This window comes from Myotis myotis, unplaced genomic scaffold (genome assembly GCF_014108235.1).
Source record: "Myotis myotis isolate mMyoMyo1 unplaced genomic scaffold, mMyoMyo1.p scaffold_m19_p_13, whole genome shotgun sequence".
NCBI classification, from domain to species: Eukaryota; Metazoa; Chordata; class Mammalia; order Chiroptera; family Vespertilionidae; genus Myotis; species Myotis myotis.
The window spans coordinates 50462290-50484961 of record NW_023416317.1 but is presented as its reverse complement, the minus strand read 5'-3'; the positions used below and the strand labels follow the sequence as shown (position 1 = coordinate 50484961).

The 22672-nt window shown below is 51.0% G+C and overlaps 1 protein-coding gene across 1 annotated transcript in view; it reads right to left on the bottom strand.

Moving 5' to 3' along the window:
• Positions 1–22672, bottom strand: part of ITGA9 (integrin subunit alpha 9) — a 270400-nt gene that overhangs the window by 16388 nt on the left and 231340 nt on the right. Inside the window, exons 24-27 of the mRNA XM_036333155.1 lie at positions 17762–17887; positions 15894–16013; positions 12324–12425; positions 1231–1350 (exon numbers count right to left, since the gene is read on the bottom strand). Of these exons, the coding sequence (XP_036189048.1) occupies positions 1231–1350; positions 12324–12425; positions 15894–16013; positions 17762–17887 (468 nt within the window). The remainder of the gene's footprint in view (positions 1–1230; positions 1351–12323; positions 12426–15893; positions 16014–17761; positions 17888–22672) is intronic.

The following is a 22672-nucleotide window of genomic DNA, read 5'->3' as shown; positions in this document are numbered from 1 at the left end:
ATGCTACTCAACCAAGCAAACGCCTGGAGAATGCCTGGCCTGTGTCTATTTTGCAGAAAAGGGCCAGGAAGAGGCAGCACTGTGTCACCATGGTTATTTCTGGGACGTGGACTCTGAGTGCTTTACAATTTTTTTTCCTCTTTTTTAAAATTTATTTTTATTGATTTCAGAGAGGAAGGGAGAGGGAGAGAAAGAGGTGGAAACATCAATGATGAGAGAGAATCATTGATTGGCTGCCTCCTGCAAGCCCCCTAATGGGGATTGAGCCCATAACCTTGGCATGTGCCCTTGGCCCAAATCAAACTTGGGACCCTTCAGTCCGCAGGCCAACGCTCTACCCATTGAGCCAAACCAGCTAGGGCTTCCCCCCCATCCCCCCCTTATTATGTTGGAACACTAAATACAAGTTATTTTGTAATCCCAACGAAACTAATTATTTAAATGTAAAGCATCCATTCGTAATACTGTAAGAGGCTGTTTCCGCCTGCATCTGAAACCTGGAAATCTGGGAAGGCAGGGCCTGGCATCCGGGAGTCCCAGCTCCGGTCCCTGGTGCTACTGTAGGAGCCGGGACACTGTGGAAACAAGAACAGACAGGGCCTCACCCACCAGGAACATGGCTGGCCGGTGGGAGACACAGACCTTCATCGGATCATGACCAACACGCTGTGGATGAACACAGAGGCTCTGAAGGGTAAGGACTCCAGCTCTCTGAGAGCAGACTGTGAGGCAAAGAAACCATCCTAGACTTGGGGGCGAGGACACCCCTTTCTCCTTGAGGAAGTGACAAGAGGTAAGTCACAAAGGATGAGCAGGTGCTCCTGGGGAAGGAGGCGGGGCAAGTCTACACCCGGGTCACCTACCCATGCACCACCCTGGGGTGGGAGAAGTTACGATGCAGCGGCCCTGGCAGGACTCGGGGCCTGTAGCCCATCTCAGTTACCAAGAAATCGCTCTCTTATTCCACATGCGGCAGAAACAGTGAGTCTCTCTGTAGTCCCTTCTCTTGTACCTGTACTCCCCCCGACCCCAAATAAATGGTACACCAGCCAAGTCCCAGAGGTTACTCCCCAGGCTCCTGTTTTGAGTGACGCTGCCACCCGTCTGCCGTGCCTGCCCCGTGAAGGACGCTCCAGCAGGAATCCTCTCCCAGAGCCTCTCACCGGGCGAGGCGGGAGGGCCGGGCGCCCAGAGGTGGGGGCCTCTGGGGACCCGCGATCGCAGACTCACCTTCCAGAGCAGCACGGCCAGCAGCAGGAAGATGAGGATCCCCACCAGCAAACTGATGGCGATGATCCACCCCACGACGTAGCCACGGGGTTCCAGGTTGTGCAAGGCCTCGAACACCACCTAGGAGGCAAAGGCAGCGAGAGTGAGAGCGCTTCCCGCCGGGAGTGGCCCTGGCAGGACGGAGCCCAGGCTGGACTTGGAGTGAACCAGAGCAGAAACCACCCCTTCCCACCTGAAGGCAAATGGAAGGAAAGCTGCCTACAAAACCTGGCAGGCGCTCTGGGAACGGACGTGAGGCTTCTTTGTGACGCATGCTCACTAGCTGTGTGACCTTGGGCAAAGCCCCTGACCTCTCTGAGCCTCATTTTTCTCATCTGCAAAACAGGGATAGAACAGCATCTCCCAGAGAATCCAAGGGTAATGCAGACAGACCCCCAGCACAGCACCTGGCAGAGCTCACCCAGGACGCGTGGGGGGGGGGGCGGGGGTGTGTGTGCTCCTATTAGCATCGTCATGGCTGGCAGGGACATTCTTTTTGAGGTCGGGCATGGTTGGCTACTTTTTAATTTTTAAAAACGATTTATTGACATCTAATATAGAGAAAGGTTTATCTAACCTAAGTTAGGAGTTTCCACGCACTCAATGCTAAGCGCATCTGTGGAACCTGTACCGAGATCAAGTTCTGAATGTGACCAATCCCCCCCCCCCCCCCATGAGCCCCTTCACCCTCCTTTCCAGTCTCATCTCCCACCGAGGGGAACACCAGCCTGGCTTCCACCAGCCTGGATTGGCCTCCCCTGCTTTTGTCCTCGATGTACCTGGAATTCAACATCATGTTTGGGAGGTTGAGCCGGGCTGTGGCCCGTTTGTTCTCATTGCTGGACGGCATCTCACCGTGTGAAGACGCTGTTGCTTTATCCAGCGTCTTTATCCAAACGTTAGAGCCCATTGCCATCCCGCCACGATTTTCAGGCACGAGGCCACGCTGAAGGAGGGGTGCCTGGGAGTGGGAGGTGGCGGGATGGCAATGGGCTCTAACGTTTGTCACCTAAACCCACTGTTTTCTATCTGGTTCCGATGAGAGAGTCCTGTCCCAAAGTCAGAGTCATGCCTTTGGGTTCCTGCCCCTAAGAAGCCGTGTGTCGAATCACCTCCCACATTTAGACTCTCTCGTGGTGTCCTGTCCAGATGAACCATGCAACACTATTGGCCAAGAAGCGTGACTTGAGGCCACCAGGACACGACTCTGTGTCCTCCTCTGTGGACTGGGGTCTGAAAGGGACATGACATCGTTTATGTAAGATCCCGGCGTGCGGTCGCGGAATAAAAGCTGCTGGAGCTTCTTGTTGACCATGAAGCGCTGAGACCGGCTGTGAGCTCCCAGGGGGTCAGCTGCGAGGAGCAGCCCTTTGGGTGACCCTGTTGGCTTCTCAGGGACATTGCATCCCATCGAAGCCACCTGGGAGGTCTGGTTCTGTGGAGACAGACACAGGGAGAGTTTCCGCTACAGTTTAGTCTGGCAAGTTCCGCAAGAATGCGCCGTCACTTCCCCGGAATGCGTGCTTAATCTTTTATTATTTTTAGTGATGCCGGTCAGCTTCTTGGACGTGCGCTAGATGCTTTGGCAGGGCCGGTTCCCGCCCATCGCGGCTCGGATAAACTCCTCTGTGGGTGGAGATCCCAGCATCCTGCGGTTCTAAGAAGTCCCATCTTAGATGGAAACCCGAAAGGAAGAAAAGCAGCCTGGGCTCCGGGGACAGACAAGACAAGCAGGTCTCGCCTCCACCACGGACGCATCCTGTCTCTAGACATCTTTTTTCTCTGACCCTTCGTCCCACCCCCAGTGGCTGCCCCAGGTCAGGTCTGTTCTCTCACCAGCACCGTTTCAGGAGGCGGGGAGAGGCCTCACAGCTGCTGTCTTTGTAAAACACAGGACTCATCACGTTGCTTCTCAGTTTACAAGATCGACGGCTTCCCTTTATACTGAATCTGTATTACAGCACAGGGAACAAGCTGGTCCCCTCCCCAGATGTTCGTGTATTCATGACATTCTGGCCAATGAGCATCATCTCCCCTGTGAGACCTGGCTTTTTATCCCTCTGAATGCCTTTCTGTTCCCCGTGTGACAAACTCCAATACTGCTCACCTTACAAACGTTCCTATCTTTTGTTGTTGTTAATCCTCACCCGAGGATATTTTTTCCATTGATTTTTAGAGACGTGGAAGGGATGGGGAGAGACACAGAGAGAGAAACATCGATGTGAGAGAGACACATTGATTGGTTGCCTCCTGCATGGGGATCAAGCCTGCAACTGGGGACGTGCCCTTGACTGGAATCGAACCCACAGCCCTTCAGTCCTCGGGACAACACTCTATCCAGATCTCGGTAGAGCTGTTCCTACTCTTTGATCCATGAGTTCCGCACTTAAACATTTACAGGAAAAGTTTTCTATTCAAAGAGGGTCGCTGCAGAATTATTTAAATTGGTGCAGAAGTAGAAATATTCTAAATGTCCAACCACAGGGCAACAGGTCAGTCAGTCATGATCACTCATGAAGTGGAATCCCACAGAGCTACTGAAAATGGCGATGATAAATCTGGCTGTCACAGTATGATTCTCAAAAACGTAAACCATGACTCTCATATAGAAATATAGCGAATACATGTTAATTAAAGACGCATTTAATTCGTTACTGTGGGAATCAGCAGGCTGGCAAAGGCAGTTCGAAGAAGGCTCTGACTACAGGGTGGGGCAAAAGTCAGTTTACAGTTGTGAGCACCGGATGTGCAGAATTTATTTTTTAAAAATGTATTTTTATTGATTTCAGTAAGGAAGGGAGGGGGAGAGAGAGATAGAAACATCCATGATGAGAGAGAATCAGCGACTGGCTGCCTCCTACACGCTCCCCACTGGGGATCGAGCCTGCAACCCAGGCATGTGCCCTGACCAGGAATCAAACTGTGACCTCCTGGTTGATAGGCTGACGCTCAACCACTGAGCCATGCCGGCTGGGCCAGCATTGATTCTCGTATTATTACTTATTAATTACTGTATTATTTTCCATAAGCACAGCTGTAAACGTGTAGTCACGGAAAAACAACAAACAAAAGAATTCTGAAACTGGATACAAAACTCGGTAATTCCCAAGAGGTGCATATATTATAGCTTATATAACCTTTTGTATTATAGTTTCAGCCAGACAGAAATCACTTTCATCTTTTCTGGCGGAAGTCGTTTATCAGTTATCCTCTCCTCTGGGTTAACATGGAACTTCACAGAAGCTGGGTCCTAGAAGGTCAAACAGGCCGGTGGCACCAGCGCTGTTCTCGTTTCAACGTGTGCGAGGCCACAGGGAACCCGATCACAGGGCGGGTTCTGAACAGCCAGGCAGGCGGGGGCCTGGGACTCTCCGTGTCCAATAAGCCCCAGGCAGGCCAGGGCTGCTGGGCCGCGGCCGCACTTCAGGAGAAGGGGACAGAGTTTGCTCTAAGATGCCAGGTAGGACAACTTTTTGACTGATACCAAGTTTTAAGTTCTTTGAAAATGTGACAGTAACAGGGGGGAAATAATAAATGTTCTAACGGTGAGTGAAGAAAATCAGGATATCAATTTAATATATAGAAGACTTCAGCTTTGCAAAAAACAACAACACACACACACAGTAGAAACATTTAAAAGTAAAAGGTGGTTTCTGAGATGATGGTTGCTTTTTTCGTTTCTATTTCTTACTATTGAATATGTTTCTCACTGAGCATTTAGAGCCAAGTTAAACAAAATTAACGAGAGGCTCTGCCCCAGTGCCCCCTCTTCCAAGAAGCCTGCCCACTCCTCTCTTCAGCAGAATTACTCATTCTTGGAGCTTCTGGAAACATGGCAATTTCCAACGCTTTTAGCAGAGAAAACCCTACTGGAGCATCTCAATGTGTAAAACAGAAGAATGTGGATTCTCTGGCTGTAAAGATAGGCAGCCAGACCCCTGCCTGCTCAGCCACCTCCCAAGCCTATCCCCTCCAACCCCACTTCCACCCCAGCCCCACAAAGCTTAGTTGTAAAACCACAGTGAGCGCTCCATAGTCCCATTTCTAAGTCCTTCTCACTGAAAGGTAATGATGTATCTTCCTGTCTACAGACTCCAGCAAACTGTGAGTTCTTCGAGAACAAGGGGTCAAATGCATGCTCTCCTGTCACCTACACCACGGCAGGGATGCGTGCCGTGACTCATCAATGCACAAATTAATGAAGTCAGCGTGGTCTACCAGAACGTCAGATGAAGCATGGATGTGACTCAGTCTGCAAGCAAAGAGAAGATGGGGCTGGCAGCTGGAGTCTCTGTGCTTCTCCTCGCTCTACTTCAAAATGCATCTGCAAATGTTATGTCTTTGGGAGAAGTCCTGGCCATCCATTTATCCACCTGCCCACCCACCGACTCATCTGTTGGTCCATCCATCCACCCACCTTCCCCCATTCATCCATCTGACAAATGTACATGTGGCACCTACTATTGCCGAGACTGTGGGGACTCACTGATGAGTAAAACAGGCAGTCTTTGGTCTCATGGAGCTTTCTGCTTATAGACAATACTGGCCAGATAGACACATGCACGCAAAAGCGTAACCCAGGAAAGTGGCCCCAGGGAGAGGTTCATGGTTCTAAAAGCCTGGGCTAGGCATGGCAGTCAGAGAGCGTTCCGTGCTGAACAGCTTGAGTTGAGAGTTAGAGGATAAGCAGATGTGAGGTTGGAGCAAACAGTTGAACCAGAAGCCAGAGGAAGGAAGTTGTTCAAGATGAGTCTGGAGAGCTAGGCAAGGCTGCGGCCACAGTAAGAGTTATATGCTCCGTCTTAAGAAAATGGAGGCTGTGGAGGGTTTTCGGCAGGGGAGTGACATGGCTGCAGAGAGGCCTCTAGCTGCAAAACGGATGCAGAGGAGAAGGGAGAACGTTATGTGGGGGCTCAAGGAACAAACAGCCCTAGTAAGAGGGTTGCAGGGCGAGTGGTTTCCCCAGGGGAGAGCTATGCATCTGGTATAAAAAGAGAAAAGAGAGTGAGGATGAAGGGGGCAGGGTCCTGATAGTCTGAGAGGGTGGTAGGAGGCAGACAGATGGGGAAGGCAGAGGTTCTGACCAGCGAAGGGATGGATGCTGGCATGGCTGTGGTCTGAAGCTGGAGGGCTTATGTGTTGGATGCCAATGCCTAGAACAAGAAAACGAGGAGCATGAGGGTTTGCTTCAACAGAGCCTTCGAGGAGGACAGACCCAGACACTGGGCCCCCTGCCTGCCGCTATAAAGCCTAAGGCACCTGAGGTTGGCAAGCTGGCATCAGGAAACAACCAGGAGCCCAGTTCCAGGCCAAGGCAGCGGTGAACCTAAACCACAGGGCTTCACTTCTGTGTCTCTGGAAGCTTCCACATTCTGACCATTGGGACTATGCCTAATTCACAGCTGGAAATGCTCTGGTCTCTATAAGGCCCGAGGGCATGACCACAATGGGGCCCACCTGTCCCAAGCCGGGGGGTCAGTTCAGTCAGTTCCACCACCCCACACCCACACCCACACCACGGGAGGTTCAATGGGCTAGAGGTCAATTACAACAGCAAGACCCTCTCTGCAGCCAAATAAAAAGTGGAAAGAGAAGAGCATGTGGGACAATGAAAGGTCATTTTCACCTGCTTCTGACGACACCTAATAGCCAGGGAGGGGGTGCAGGGGAGGGGCGTGGGGGCTGGGAGAAATGGTCTCGGCCCAACCATATCTTAAATGGCTCTCGGATCACAGCCTCCAGAAAGCCCATCAGCCGGGGGGAGGCGGGAGGCTCCTGGAGACGACATCAATGAGCAGAAAATAAGCTGTGCATCTGGCAAGATCAATGCTGCAAGTCTGCGCTGAGATAAACAGATGTCAACCTGGCCCATGCCTGCCCGGACCCGGGTCCAGAAATTCCTCGACCTGCTAGAATTTGCAGGGGAAGAAGCTGGGCTGGCGCTAATCCCTTTGTTGACAAGAATGGGGCACATCTGCTGAGCACTTACGACGTGCCAAGCGCTGGGCCGAGAGGTTTCATTTCTCTTCCTCCTGCGGATCCTCAGAACCATTCTTGAAAGGGAGGAGGAGAGTTTCCCTCCTTGACCTCAGGCTGCCCAGGGCCCTGGAGGAGCCCCAATTCTCCCCTTGATGAGTAGGTTGCATCTGCGTGGGGACCTGGCCACAAAGGGACGAGTTCCAGAATCAACAGGCATCTCAGTCTGAACATGATGTGCTTCTGAGGCTACGAGAGCCAAGGGCGCTCCCGAGACAAAGGGCCAGCTGTCTTCCACCCAAGACCGTGATGCTGACCTCCTGCTCAGAATGGCTCTCGCTGTGTGTGGGCGCGGGGCGATGGGGCAACGGGACGGCGGGATCAGAGGGACGAGGGATCAAAGAAGCCTCGGGCCTTGCAAACGGGCAGGGCTGGCTCTTCCACTGATATGCTGTGGCACCTCTGGCTGGTAGTCTCCCCGCCTCCTGGAGCCTCAGTTTCCCCAAGAGAAAATGGGAGCAGTAATGCCTGGTTCACAGGGATGACGTGAGAGTGACGGGAGAGAATTCTGTCAAATGGCCCATCCTGTCCTTGCCATCTTTGTGTGCAATGAGACCTAATACTACCTGGTGCGCACCAGGCAAGGGCTTTGCATCAAGATGATGCAGCTTGCCCCAAGGTTAGTGCCAATGCAGTGGTGGAGATGGTGAACAAGGGCTCTAGCTCAGATGGGACCCCTAAGAAGAGCCGGGGTTGGCTGGCCAGATACCGACCCTCGGTATTGGAGAAGCACGTGGGAAGGACAGCTGTCACTTTTCAGCAGCCTCGTGCTGAACCCACGTATAGTGCTGGGGCCTCCTCCTCTGTGTGTCTCAGGGCGAGGCTATGCTACAATAGCCAGAAATGCCAGTGACCGGCTCTCCCTGGGGACAAGAACCCAGGGACGGCTGTGTCCAGGGCATGGGCCAGGCTCTTCCTGTGGCCTCACTGAGCCCATGGTCCTGGCCCCCTGGTTTTTTGACTCCTCTTATACCCCGTTCTGGTTCTCCAGCCTCCCTGGCAATTCTGAGAGCCACCAGGTATCCTTCTCATCCCTCTGGTTCTGCCCAAATGAGACAGAGCCGGCCTGGCCGCCTTCTTGCACCTAAGACCTCACCCTATGCACAAACTCCATGTGCCAAGGACTTACTTTCTCGTGGGTTTATGTGTTTCTCGTACATTCTGCCATTTTAAAATATCAAGAAGATGGAATTGCGAGGTAATTCATAGAAGCTCCTCATCCGGCTTGAGAAGAAAGTGTGGGTGGTGCTCGCAGTAGCAGAACGGAGCCTGGAGATTCCTGGCTCGCCTGGGGAAGTTTCTAACCTCAGTTGTTGGCAACTCTCCCCGAAATGAAGAAGGTCGGGTTGACTAGGAAATTCAACATATTATTGGCATCTAATGCTGCTCCCCAGGTCTCACCTGGGACTCTCAGGTTTGGATCTATACAAAGCCAAGTAAGCTTGGTGTGGTTGGTCTCGGACACATGCTAATTCCCAGATCTATCCTATATAATAAAGAGGTAATATGCAAATTGACCATCACTCCAACACACAAGATGGCTGCCCCCATGTGGACACAAGATGGCCAACAGGGGAGGGCAGTTGGAGAGGGGGGGACCAGGCCTGCAGGGGAGGGCAGATGGGAGCGACCAGGTCTGCAGGGGAAGGCAGTTGGGGGGGGGGGGACCAGCCATGCAGTGGAGGGCAGTTAGGGGCAATCGAGCCAGCAGGGGAACAGTTAGGTGTCGATCAGACTGGCAGGGGAGTGGTTAGGGGGTGATCAGGCTGACAGGCAGAAGCGGTTAGGAGCAATCAGGTAGGCAGGCAGGTGAGCAGTTGGGCGCCAGCAATCCTGGATTGTGGGAGAGATGTCCGACTTCCCGTATAGTGTGGGTGGTCGGACATCCCTCCAGGGGTCCCAGATTGGAGAGGGTGCAGGCTGGGCTGAGGAACACACACCCTCCCCATACACGAATTTCGTGCACCGGGCCTCTAGTTTCTTAATAAACAGCGCAAATGCCTCAAGACCTACATGCTCTGTATTGCGTGACTCATTCCATGGCATAACAAGAAAAGACACAAGAGGTCACAGGGAAGTCACTGGATTTCCCTATCAGCTAAGCTGACCACCATGTAGACCTGAGGTGATTAAAAAGCTGATTGTTATGTGAAATCTAATGAACAAAATAAACTGAGGAACAAAATAGATCCGGAGACATAGAAGCATGGAACAGACTGCTGAATCTCAGAGGGAAGGTGGGAGTGGAGGGTGGGTGGGGAGAGGTTAACCGGGAAACTTCTATGCATATGTGCATAGCCCCTGGACACAGACAATAGTGTGGTGAAGGCCTGGGAGGGGCAGGTGCAGGGTGGAGGGGGGTCAATGGGAAAAGAAGGGGGGACATCTGTAATACTTTCTATAATAAAGATAAATGAAAACCCACACGATTGTTTCCTCTTCTCACCCCCACCCCGCTCGAGACGAGCTGCAAGCACATTTCCTGTTCATTCCAAAGCCATAACAATTTGGGGCCTAATCTAAAATCCTGTGACATTTTTGCCTGATTGAAATTTGGTGGCTGCCCTCTATGGAAATTTCCCCTCAGAGGGACGACCGACAAAGAGCCAGGCATTCGGAAGGATCACACAGGAAAGAACGAGTTTGTTCTAAAAAGGCAAACCTTCCTTTTCAGAGAAGATTTTTTCTTTTTCCTGCCAGGAAAGCTGAGAACAGATGGTAGAACTTCACCGGAGCTCCTGGATTGAAAAAGGCCAAGTCCGGGAAAGGCGGAAGAAGGGGGCAGGCACTGTGGGCGACGCTGGTGCTACTTTTTTTCTTGGGAGTACTGCAAAAATCAGTTGCATTGACAGCTTCTTCCAAAGAACTCTCAATAGTGAAAGTATCACCCCCACGCTCGCAATGGAACAGTAAGGAATGGAAGTGGTGTTTTGGGGGTGTTCAGATGACTCACTACCCAACAATAGGATGTTCAGCAATGTCTTCCTGCATCCCACACACTGCTCAGTGTTCCAGAAAATCGAGGGCCCTGTTCCCAGTGACAGATTAAAAAAAAAAAAATCTACACAAGGGATTCCACCTGTAGGGAACCTGTTAATTACTTCCATTTGCTCTTTACAAAAATTTTATTGATTTTTTTTTAAGAGAGAGAGAGAGAAAGGAAATGAGAGAAAGAGAGAACATCAATTCGTTGTTCCACTTATTTACACGTTCATTGGTTGATTCTTTATGTGCCCCGACCAGGGATCGAACCTGCACCCTTGGCATATCTGGGGGATGCTCTAACCAACTGAGTGCCCCGGCCAGGGCGCTTCCATGAGCTCTTGGCTGGGAACACTGTGGCCCACCACAGCATTCCAAGGCCCTCGTGTTGGGCGTGTATGTCATTCTATAAGACTCTAACCAGTGCTATGACCATGAGCAGTGAGTCACCCTTCTCCTTCACATCCCGGGAAAATGTCTGAATTAGCAGTGACGTGGCCCAAATGCAGAGAGCAAAAGGCCCCAGCCAACCTGACAGATTGCACCTGCCAGGAAAAGGGCTGTTGGCAGTGAAGGGTTCCAGTGTGACCCCACCCCATCCCATTTGCTTTCTATTAGTTAAACGACTGCATGGACGGTTCCCCAGTGTGGAGAGGAGGAAAGCTGCACATCTGACAGGCCTTCCCCGCTGAGCCCGGATCCGCCAGGTCCTGGGCAGCTTTGACTTCCTCACCATCCACAGGTTCACACGGAAGTCCTTCTGTCCCAGCTGGTGGCCTGTCTCCCGCTCACCACCACCGGCAGCAGGACTGAGACGTCACTGAGGTCCCTGGAGACTGATTTCTACTTGGACCTTTTCCAACCAGGGTCTTATAGGATGGGCTTTGGCCCAATCCCATCCTAATATTTAGACATGTGGTGTCTCCACTGTTATCAGAAAATAAGTTAACAATCTCGCACGACCATATTTTTCCATTGATTTTGAGAGAGAGTGGAAGAGAGGGGGAAAGATAGAGAGAAACATGGATGTGAGAGAAATGCATTGATTGGCTATCTCCCATATGCATCCTGACCAGGGCTGAGGATCGAGCCTGCAACCAAGGTACATGCCCTTGACTGGAATCGAACCCGGGACCCTTCAGTCCTCAGGCTGATGCTCTATTCACTGAGCCAAACCGGCTAGGGCCTTTTTTTGTTTTTGTTTTTGTAAATAAAAAATCTTTATGAACATACCACTTCTGTACATTTGTCCCAGCAGCACTGACTCTTCCAAGAGAGGGTCAGAGGGTCAAGTCTCCCTTGAGATAAGGCAAATTCCAGGGAAGGAGATGCAAAAAGGTGGCATCCTCACCCGGCTCATTGGCAAAACCAGTTCACAGGCTGCTGTCTCCCCTTCCCAGGTGCCTGGGAGCTGAGTGTGGGTGTCAAAGGGTGAGCCTCCCCTCCCCGCCCCAGGAAAAGGCAGCAAAAAGCCAAGGCCAGGCTTCTCCTCCAGCCTCTCCCCTACCCAGCGTCCTGGTGGCCTGCGAGCCAACTGCCTTTTATGGAGAACCAGGGGGAGGTGGGAATGAGAGGGAAGGCTCTAGGCTTGGCGATTTGGATGCGTCCTCTCTGAGTTACTCGGACTTGTTTTCCTTCAGGGCTTATCCATGGAGCAAATTCATGGGGGAGGCAGCTGAGGTTGCAGGGAAAGGTCTGCGGAGGATAAAAATAGCCTTGGCTTCAGCGTGGAAACCCAAGCCCTGTCACGGGTCCTTCCAGACTCTTTCCTTTGGCGGGTCACAGGAGGGAGCCTTCACTTCAGGATGGATTCCTAAAGAACAATGCGATCCCGACAAGAGCAGGCCGCAAAGTCCTCCCCGGGGGGCCGGGAGCCGAGGCAGGCATGGTCCTGGGCCTACCACAAAGCCAGCCTCTTGGCTCAGAGACCATGTTTACCCTCAAATTCCAGCCCCAAGTCACCCAGATTCCCTCACCCTCCGAGGAGGGCGGCCCCAGTGGGTGGCGGTGGTCGGGGGGAGGAGGGGCTGACTCACCATCATCTCCTCTGGGTTCCCGGTGGCGATCTCCACCACCCTCAGGGCAGGGTCCACTTTCACCTTGGCCCGGGTCATGAACTGGATGACAGACGAACTGTCCTGCAGAGGGAACAGCACAACTCACCGTCAGATCTGCCAGTGACCATGGCTGGGGACCAGGCAGAACCGAAATGCCAGATTCCCTGTGGACCGGACAAAAACTGTATCCCTGAATCAGATACCTCCCCATCCCAGGCACCCCCGAGGCAGAGATCTCCAGGCTCCCTGGAGAATTCTTTCATATCCCGGAGGATGCGGAAAAACGAACGAGTCTGCCCACCACCAGCACATTGCTAGCTTGTGTGCTGTGGTTTCCGAGCGCAAAGAGCCAGGCATTTGGGTATTGATATGGACGTAGTCACAAAGAGCAGAGAATAAATACAGCTTAAATTGTGTAAAACAAACCCAGGCCTGGCATTCCACAGCAGGCATCTGATTTACATTCGCAAGCATCTTCCTGCCCTGACCACAACCCTCCAACCCTTTCCAGGAGTTACTTTTAACTCTTTCTTTGCTCCTAAATGAAGATATTTTGGGTTCAAAGCCATTAAACATGGAAAGACATGAGGAAGCAGGAAACATCGGGCTAATACGTTAGGCTGTGGACCAAAGAGACAGGGGCCCGGGTAGGCTCAGAGTCAGAGCCACTGACCCAGAAAAGCAGAACACGGCTCCCAGGCAGGGATGGAGAAGGAATTTGGAAAAAGACGGGTTGGCAAAATATGGCTTAGGAAAGGGCCAGATCGCATTTTCAATCTGGGATAATAATAATTATCACCATCATCTCAGGTACTAACCATGACCATAACAATAACCATAATAAGGAGGCTCACTGTTGGGTTAGAGGCTGAGCTGTGAGGAAGCTGCCCCAGCATAGGCCTTGGTGGCTGTGGGAGAAGAACCCTTTCAAAGGAATCTAAGTCCTCTGGTAATTAAAAAAATCAGATCCCACATTTCACATGAAAACTTAAGGTCAAAACAATAAAACCTCAAATTCCCTTGTCTGGGGCCAGACCTTGAGGTCAAAGGAAAATAAACACACTGGAGGCCCAGGCGAACCACAGGGCTGGCGCCGCCCCATATCCTCAGGAAGTGGGGGGCTTCTGGAGCCACTCCCGCTCCTCTCCCAAGGGGGGCGGGCTGTGGCCCCGACACTGCATTTCAAGCACCTGGAGCAGCTGGGCCCCATCTGGCCTCCAGGTCAGCCTCCTTCTAGGCCTGGAATTGCTGCGGAAAAAGCATCTGCAGGGAGGATGACCCTCCAGCACCCGCAGAAGTCAGCCGCTGGCTTTCTGCCCTTAGGGCGCAGACTGGACTGGGTGACCCTGGGGGACAGAGTCAGTGGGACATGTTGCTTGGCAAAGGGTCTCCACGGATCCCGGAGAGAGAGGGAGATGCAGAGGGTCAGGCGGCAGAGCTGGGTACAAGGAAGGCTGGAGTCCTGGACTGTAGGTTAAGGACAAATGACCGAAGTGCAAGGGGCAGCCGCCAGGGTTCAGGGTGAAGGGGGGATCGGAGTGGTTTCCCGCCACCAGTGCCAACACCAGGGCTCAGTCGACATTGGGGAATAAAATAGTCACCAGGCCCATTTGTCAAGAACACAGACAGGCTGGGTATGTCTCTACCATCATAGTCTGTCACCTGACCGGGGGCCCCAGGCCAGGGCGGCACCTGCAGTGATGCGGGGCTTCCAGACCCCCTTCTGGGATCACGCGATGCCAGGGGTGCTCTAACTCATGCCCGGGCCTCTCGCAACTCTGCCCCTTTTCAGGGGACAGGGGCAACAGGGAAGCTCTACTGTGTGACCCCAATGTACCCCAAACCCGTTTCCCTCCCGAGGAAACCAGAGCAAGTGGGACTGTGGGTGGCTTTCCCTGGGTGTGTGAGGGCTGCCCGGCTCCACACAGGACGCGGGGAAACATCCTGACTTCCCAGGGCCTGTGACTTCTCGGGTCAGCGTGGGACTGCCATGCCTAAGTGAGAAAACACCCCTGGAATGACTTTCCTAAGGACGTTCATTCGCACACGGACGGGCTTACGCCAAATGACACGTCTAGTTTTTCCAAAGGAAAATAAATAGACGCTCTGTGGTTAACATGCATATTTAGTGTTATCTTCGCATGTGATTATTTTTAAAGCATCTTGTTGGATGTGGCCTCTCGTACTCAGCAGCTCCTCTGTCAAAATAAATCAGAGTGAATTTGTATGATTTTTTAAGGGCTGCTGATTCACTGACTGAGGTATTTTTTTTAATGAACTTAGAAACTATATATTTGTATTGATTTCAGAGAGGAAGGGAGAGGGAAAGAGAGAGAGTAACATCAGGGATGAGAGAGAATCATTGATTGGCTGCCTCCTGCATGCCCCCCAGTGGGGATCGAACCCACAACCCATGCAATTGAACCATGACCCCATGGTTCATAGGTCGACGGTCAATCACTGAACCACACTGGCCGGGCTATGAACCACTTTGGATAAACTCACAATAGCAAAGTGACTTGAGGTTCAAAAGTTGGACTTCTCTGAAACAAGGTGGCATCTAAACCCGGCTCACAGACTACCACCCACGGGTCAAACCCCGCCCTCTGCCTGTTTTTGTAGATGCTTCACTGGGCCCCAGCCACACCCATTTGATTGAGCACCGCCTATGGCTGCTTTCACGACACAATGGCAGAGATGAGCAGTAGCCAAAGACTGTATGGCCCTGCAGGTCTCAAATATTTACTACTAGAGGCCTGGTGCACGAATTTGTGCACAGGTGGGGTCCGGCCAGCCTGCCCCGATGGGGGCTGATCAGGGGCTGGGGGAGAAGCCACAGGCTGATCGGGGTGGGAGGGGCTGATTGAGGGTGGGCCAGCCGGGGAGAGGGGCCACGGGAAGTTGGCCAGCCAGCCTGGCCCCCAATTGTGATTGGGGGGCTGATTGGGGGCGGAGCTGGCTGGGGGGAGGGGCTGTGGGAGGTTGGCCGGCCGGCCGCACCCCTGATTGGGCTGGTTGGCTGGTTGCAGTGGGTGTCATAGCGACTGGCCGTTCCGATGTTCTGGTTGCTGGCTTTTTATATATGTAGATTGGTCCTTTACAGAGAAAGTGTGCCAACCCCTTGTCTAAAATGTGGTCCCCAGACCCACAGTATTGGCATCACCGGGGAACTTGTCGGAACTACAGCATCTCAGGCTTCACCCCCAGGAATCTGCATTTTAACGAGGTCTCCAGGTGATTCAGACACAAGCGACAGGCAGAGAAAAATGTGCGAACCAAGAAGCTTGTTAAAATGAAGGTGCTGACTCAGCAGGTGTGGGGTGGAGCGCAAGATTCTGCATGGCTAACCAGCTCCCAGGGGAGGTGCTGTTGCGGACCCTTGGCCCACACTTTGAATAGTGAGCCCCGTCTTTTCCCCTGGCACCCTCCGGCAGAATTCCCACGGGCGCCGGCCAAGAACGCTGCAGAAGGGGCAGGCAGCGTTTCAGGAGAAACCCATCTGGATGCTCTTCAGTGAACCCCGTGGGTGCAGTGGCTCAGGACACTTACCTTCTTCAATATCTCTGTGTTCAGCAGCATGTAGATGTCGATAGCACGGCTTTCTTCTCTAGCAAGGGCGCTCAGGTTACAGTGCATTGTTAGGCAAGTGATTCCTGGTTTTTCACAGTCCTGAGAAGGAAAAGCAGAGGGCTGACCAACGGTAGTAAGAGCAAAGACAGCTGCCCGGCAGTTTGGGGAGCAGAAGGCTCCACCTGCTTCTATCCCGGTGACTAAGACCACTCCAGGCAGAGGAACTGCAGGGGAAGATGCGATCACTCCTTCTTGCCACCAGAGGGCAATGGAGGGATTTCCTGCCCGGTGGGCACCAGAACAGGCCTTCAAGTCAAGCAACTGGGAGAAAGCAGCTCCCTGGTTACTAAAAAATTGGATTTTGTGAGAAAGGAATAATTGTTTTTAAAAACAAACACATTTACATATTCCAAAAGCATTTTCCTTATGAGAAATGAACACAAGATGTATTTCCTACATTATGGAATAGCTGCCTGTGCAGCGGCAAATACACGTCCATGCCCATGTTTTTAGGGAGGGCAGATTCGAGGGCTAAGGAGTCAGTTGACTCAAGGAAACACAGGAGCAAAGAGAAACACATGTTGGACCAAGACAATATGTGAACCACCAAAAAAAACAAAAAAACCCCCAAAACCTATATATTCCAAATGCAAGTTACAAACGAGAAATTCTCTTTTGCACTGTAGGGTCCAAAATGTACACACATACCTTTACGATGCTTTATGTGGGGGGTAAAACTTTCAGCCGGGTACAGAGTGGCACCAAACCGCTAGATATCACTACTCCTAACAATTCTAAGCGCTTTAAAAAATAGACGCATCATCAGCACCAGGTAAGTAAAAAAACACACCCCCAATATTCCAAGCGGCAATCAGCCCTACATCTTCTACAGGAACGGAAATGCGTATGAGATGTGCCTAGGCTGCAAAAAGAAGCTAAGGAGATGGAACCAAAAATATGGGGGAAGGGGACTTTGGAAAAGCATAAGAAATGGGGGTATAATTTACAAACAGCAAACAGATTGCATCTGGAGGGTCCATCCTGATACATTTTTACCTCTGTTCATACCCAGATCAAGATGTAGAACATGGCCAGCATGTAAGCAGGTTCTCTAGGGCCCCCTCCCATGGCTATTCCTCCGATAGTAACCACTTTCCTGACCTCCATCGCCACTGACAGTTTTGCTCCTGCTAAACTTCATGTAAGTGGCATATAGGTCCTCTGGTCTCCAGCTCTGCCACCCAAGTATCATGTGTAGGAGAGTCATTGGTGCTGCTGTGTGCAGCAGTTTCTACTGCTCTGTATACTCCCGTGGATGGCGACACCACAATCGTCTACACACTCTCCTGTGGATGGATGTTTGGACTGTTCCCAGCTTTTGGCTGTCATACATTGACTGTGCTTCTCATCCATGTCTTTGGGGGGACACAAGTACTCATTTCTCTTGGGGATCTACCTGGGAGTGGAATTCCTGGGTCACAGGATACAAATATCTTTAGCTTTAACAGATACTGCCCGGCAGTTTTCCAAAGTGGTTGTACACAGAGCATCTCTCTCCATGAGACGCCTACTCGGTGGAGAAAAGACTCATGACTTTGAGTTTGGTGGGTTGCAAAGGCTTCCTCTTTGCCGGGCAATGGCATTTGAAATGTCAATTGAACACTTCAATGGAAACCTCAGGCTGAAAAACAGGAGCTGACCACCAGTCCTTGTGACTTTCAAAGATAACGGATTAAAGCCCGATTTGGGGGAGAAGACATGCCAACCAGAGCACTGGCCTCTCATCTCAGGCTTGCCTTCCTAGGGAGGACCACCCACGGGGACCCAACCAGACAGCAAATTCTCACCAAGACTTTTCTTCCAGACTTTGTGAAGAAAGCAAAGATAGTGTGGAAGATATTTTCTTGTTCCTGGGGGATGATGCAGGGGGTCGGGTTCTTTTGGAAGGAACAGTTTCCCTTCTCCTGGCCCACCTGAAAAGGAAAAGAAGTCTGTCAGTGTGGCCGACCCAAGAATGGATCGTGAGCATGGAGTCTCTTACTGTAGCGGTGGGAGCAGCCAAGCCCAAAGCCAGCCTGCCCCCTGGTCCATTCTCCAGTGGACAGTAAGGGGGGAAAGCCGCGAGGCAGAGGTCGCAGCATCAACATGACCAAACAACAGAAAGTGTGGGTCTCAGTCCTTAAATAATTGAGAGGAGATGGCACTCAACATGCACAGGAGATGTGCCTAGGAAACAGAACGTCTTAAGGAACAAAACAGACCTACACCTGATGGTTTCCAAGGCACATTTACAAGCACTTTTAGTACGACTCCGAGAGATAAGCACTCATGCTATTTGTCCAGAGGAGGAGAATGAGACTCGGGTTAAGTCACTTGCCAACAATCACAGAATCCAAAATACAGGTTTTGAACCCAGGTCTTCTGAGACCCAACCTTTATATATAGTCCACCGCCAGAGGTTTTCAAACTGTGTTCTATGGAAACCCTAGGGTGCTATACAACCCTCTCGTGTCTTGCAGCCACCTGATTTTGCCTCTGGCAGCAACAGCAATGGTGCTGAGCAACAGAACATGAAAACCAATAGAAACCCAAAACAACGGTGTACCCTCTTCCATGTTGATTTTTCTAAGAACAAAGTTATTTTTAATGTCTACGTTGAGGAGTTGCTGAAAAAAACAAGGTCTTTATGCAGTATCATATCACACTGGTGGAAGCTTAAGGCCAAGTAGCAAAATTAATAATTAACAAGTCATAATTTAGGATTGTGTTTACAATTCCACCCCTAACCAGAAGCATCTGTTTAAACTCTCTTATCTCGAATGCCCTGGAGTACGATACAGTGTTTGCTTTGAATTTATTGAATAATTTTTCAACTTCGCATTCATGGTAGGGTTAGTTTAAAATGTTTACATAAAGAAACTTCTAATGTAAGCTAACAATGTTAATCCTTTAGTAATGAACTATAAAATAAGACCCCCAAATTTGCTAAATTAATCTCTATTTTATCTTTGGTCTGAACACACATGCCAGGATTTACTTTGTAGTATAGGCCTGAACATAAATGAGGGGAAGATATATTTCCTCAAGTGGATTATTAGGAAAGAGTGTTCCCTTTACAAATATCTCACAGTTTACGACTTATTATTCTTTGAAAGTATCTCATAATTTGGTATTTTCTCAATTACTTTATTTGAACCACAAAACCTGGGAAGATACACTGGCCTGAAATATTTTAATCAGTTGGTTTTGGAGGCTTTCAGAAGTCACTGGAGGGGAATTAATGGGAAGGAAGCAATGAGATTTAATACATAATCGGTGATTATTCCTGGGGTGCAACTGTTGTAAGTTGTGATAAGTATTGGAAAGCTCATTTCAGAAAGCACAACACAAGTGGCTTATGTAGTGCGGATCGTGATAACTTACCAGACGAACAAGGAACACAAGTGCTGTAACGTTATACAAATGGGGGTGTCTTTCCGTGAAATTTCAGCACTAAACATGGATCCAAAATGTTCTGTATCTCAAATAAATTGGACAGACTGAAGACGACAGGCTCTGGAAAACTGTCAACTAAAAAGTGGCTTTGTAATGGGCACCGATCTTGAAAAATGTACATGTACATAACATCATTTTGTGAAATGTGTGAATGGGAAGGATGGTATAAATTAATGTTACTCTTTTTTGTTGTTGTTCTTAATTCTCACCCGAGGATATTTTTCCCATTGATTTTTTTTTAGAGAAAGTGTGTGTGTGTGTGTGTGTGTGTGTGAGAGAGAGAGAGAGAGAGAGAGAGAGAAACACTGATGTGAGAGAGAAAAACATCGATGTGAGAGAAACACAGAAACTGGCTGCCTCCTGCACACATCCCAACCAGGGCTGGGAATCAAACCTACAACCCGGGTATGTGCCCTTGATTGGGAATGGAATCTTCAACCTTTGGGTGCACAGTCAAACACTCTAACCATTGAGCAACACTGGCCAGGGTAATATATTATATATATTATTTATACGAATAAAAGGGTAATATGCTAATTAGACTGGATGTCTTCCAGACGTCCTTCTGGACAAAGTCACGGTGGCAGGGCCAAGGCAGAGGCGGTTAGGGGCCATAAGGCTGGCAGGGGAGAGCAGTTAGGGGGATCCGGCAGGCAGGCAGGCAGAGTGATTAGGGGAGGCAGGCAGGTGAGCGGTTAGGAGCTAGCTGTCCTGGTTTGCGAGAGGGATGTCGGACATCCCCTGAGGGGTCCTGGATTGGAGAGGGTGCAGGCTGGGCTGAGGGACGCCCCCACCTCCCCCATGAATTTCATGCACCGGGCCTCTAGTTCACATATAATTTTAAGTACAGCCGTCCCTCTTTATCCATGGGGGGTATGTTCCAAACACCCCCCGGGGATGCCTGAGGCTGTGGACGGTGCCGAACCCTGCATATGCTATGTTTTTCCCTTTACATACATACCTTTCACTTAAAGGAAGCACTTTATGACGTTTCTTTGGCACATCTGAATTGCCAGCATCACTACACTTGTGCTTTGGGGCCATTATTATATAAGGGTGACTTGAACACAGCACTGCGACACCAGGACAGTCGGTCTAATAACCAAGATGGCTACTAGTGACTAACAGGCAGGTGACAAAGGCAGCGTGGATACTCGAGGCAAAGGGATGATTCATGTCCCGGGTGGAATGGAGCTGGATGGCTCAAGATTTTATCACACTATTCAGAACGGTGTGCAATTTAAAATTCATAAATTGTTTATTTCTGAATTTTTCCATTTAATATTTTTGGGTCATGGTTGACCATGTGGGTAACTAAAACTGTGGAAAGCGAAACCACAGATCAGGAGGGACTACTGTATGCACCTACCTGATTAAGTTAAATATTATTAAGTAGGTATTATTGAATTCATTATTATAACTTTTTATTGAGGTAAAACATACATCCACGAAAGTGCACTGATCTTTAAAAGAATTATTTTTTCTAATCCTCACCTGAGGACATGCTTACAGAGAGAGAGAGAGAGAGGGAGGGAGAGGGGGGGGGGAGAGAGAGAGAGAGAGAGAGAGAGAGAGAGGCGGGCTGCCTTCCGAATGTGCTCTGACCAGGGATCCAAACTGCAACCCAGGCATATGCCCTGACCAGGAATCGAACTGGCAACCTTTTGGTGCACAGGACGATGCTCAACCAACTACATCTCAAGGGTTCCGTTTGATGAATTTTGACAACTGAAATCACTCACATAACTACCACCACCATGAAGCTAGAGGACATGTCCATCACTCCAGAAAGTTCCCTCTGGCCCCTTTCCAAAGTCAATTCCCACGCCCCACTTGAAAGGCCAGCACAGTTTTGATTTCTATGAAGTTGGCCAAAAACGTTTGTTCAGTTCACCTCAATTAGGGGAGTGGGCGATTGGCTTATGTGGGGGCTGCTCTCTATTTAGGCATCCATAGCATGTGGCCGACAGAAAGCATGTTGCTCATCGAGGCTTTGAGAATTTGAGTTGTGCGCTCATGTTCTTAATCGAATCACTTTTCACCCTGAGGCATGTGGGTCTTCTGGAGCGGACGGCTGCTGCACGGCCACGGAAATGGTCCCCCTCCGCCTGTGGCATACCGTCCTCTGCCAGGACGATCAGGCCCGGCCACCCAAACACATTCGGTCTGCGTTCAGAACAACAGAACCCCCGAGTCTTGCGGGATGCTTCGTCCTAATTACAATCAGGGAGGCGGGCAGAGCTCCTCCTGGCTCTGCAAACGGGCGCTTTGGGTTTCTAACCCAGGAGAGGAAGTGTGGGAGCAGCGCCCCACGTCAGCCAGTTTCACTAGCATGCTTGGGGGGCGGGTCCTGGCGCCACCGTCCCCACAAGACCCCAGCCCAGAGGGCAGGGAGCTGGGCACGGCGGGGCAACGGGGTGAGGAGCAACCCGAGACCGCAGGGCAGCGACCTGGCTCCGAACCTCATTTTCCCTTCCTGCCCCCAGAGTCTCGGGGCGGCCTGGGGACAGGGTGATGACGGTGACATGATGTGATCGATGTGGCATCTGGAGAAGGCGAGTGGAGACGGAGTTTGTGGTGAATGGAAATCTCAGCCAGTTGTGCTCCCAGCTGTGGTTTCGTGGGAATCACTTCAGTCGGGAAGGCGGCGTTTTTTTCCAGGAGGTTCCGGGTGGTCCTCTTTCACAGGGAGACTGATGGCGGCACGGGTCTGATTCAGACCCCGAATCCTCTCGTGACGCTCCCTCAGCTAAAACGGAGCAGCACAGTCTCTGGCCAGGATCACCAAAGGGAAGCATTTTTCCATGTGTGTTGGATACACTATGCGACAGCCACAGTGATACCCAACACTGTGCAGCCCTACTGTGTGCCAGGCTCTGAGTGTTTTACACAAACGAACTCATCCTGTCCTCACCCCCACCAGGTGAGAGCTGTTAGTATCCCCACCGAGAGGCAAGGGGAGGCCAGGCGATTGCCAGAGGCAGAGGCCCCCCCCCACCCCCCCAGGCCAGGCGCAGAGCAGGGCTAGGGTGCAGGTCATCTGGCTCCAGAGATCTGCTTGTACCCACCTTTCTGCCTCTCAGATACGGAGCATGAGGCTGGGGCTGGGGTGACAGTCACGGAGGGGTGAGGGTGGAGGGAGGCCATCCCTTCCTATTTTGATATTGGTCAAAAGGAAGGAACCAGTAGCCTAGAAGCCTGGGAATCTCAAGAGTCTTCCACTGTGACCCAGGTCTTCTGCGGCTTGCGAGCCACATGCGGCT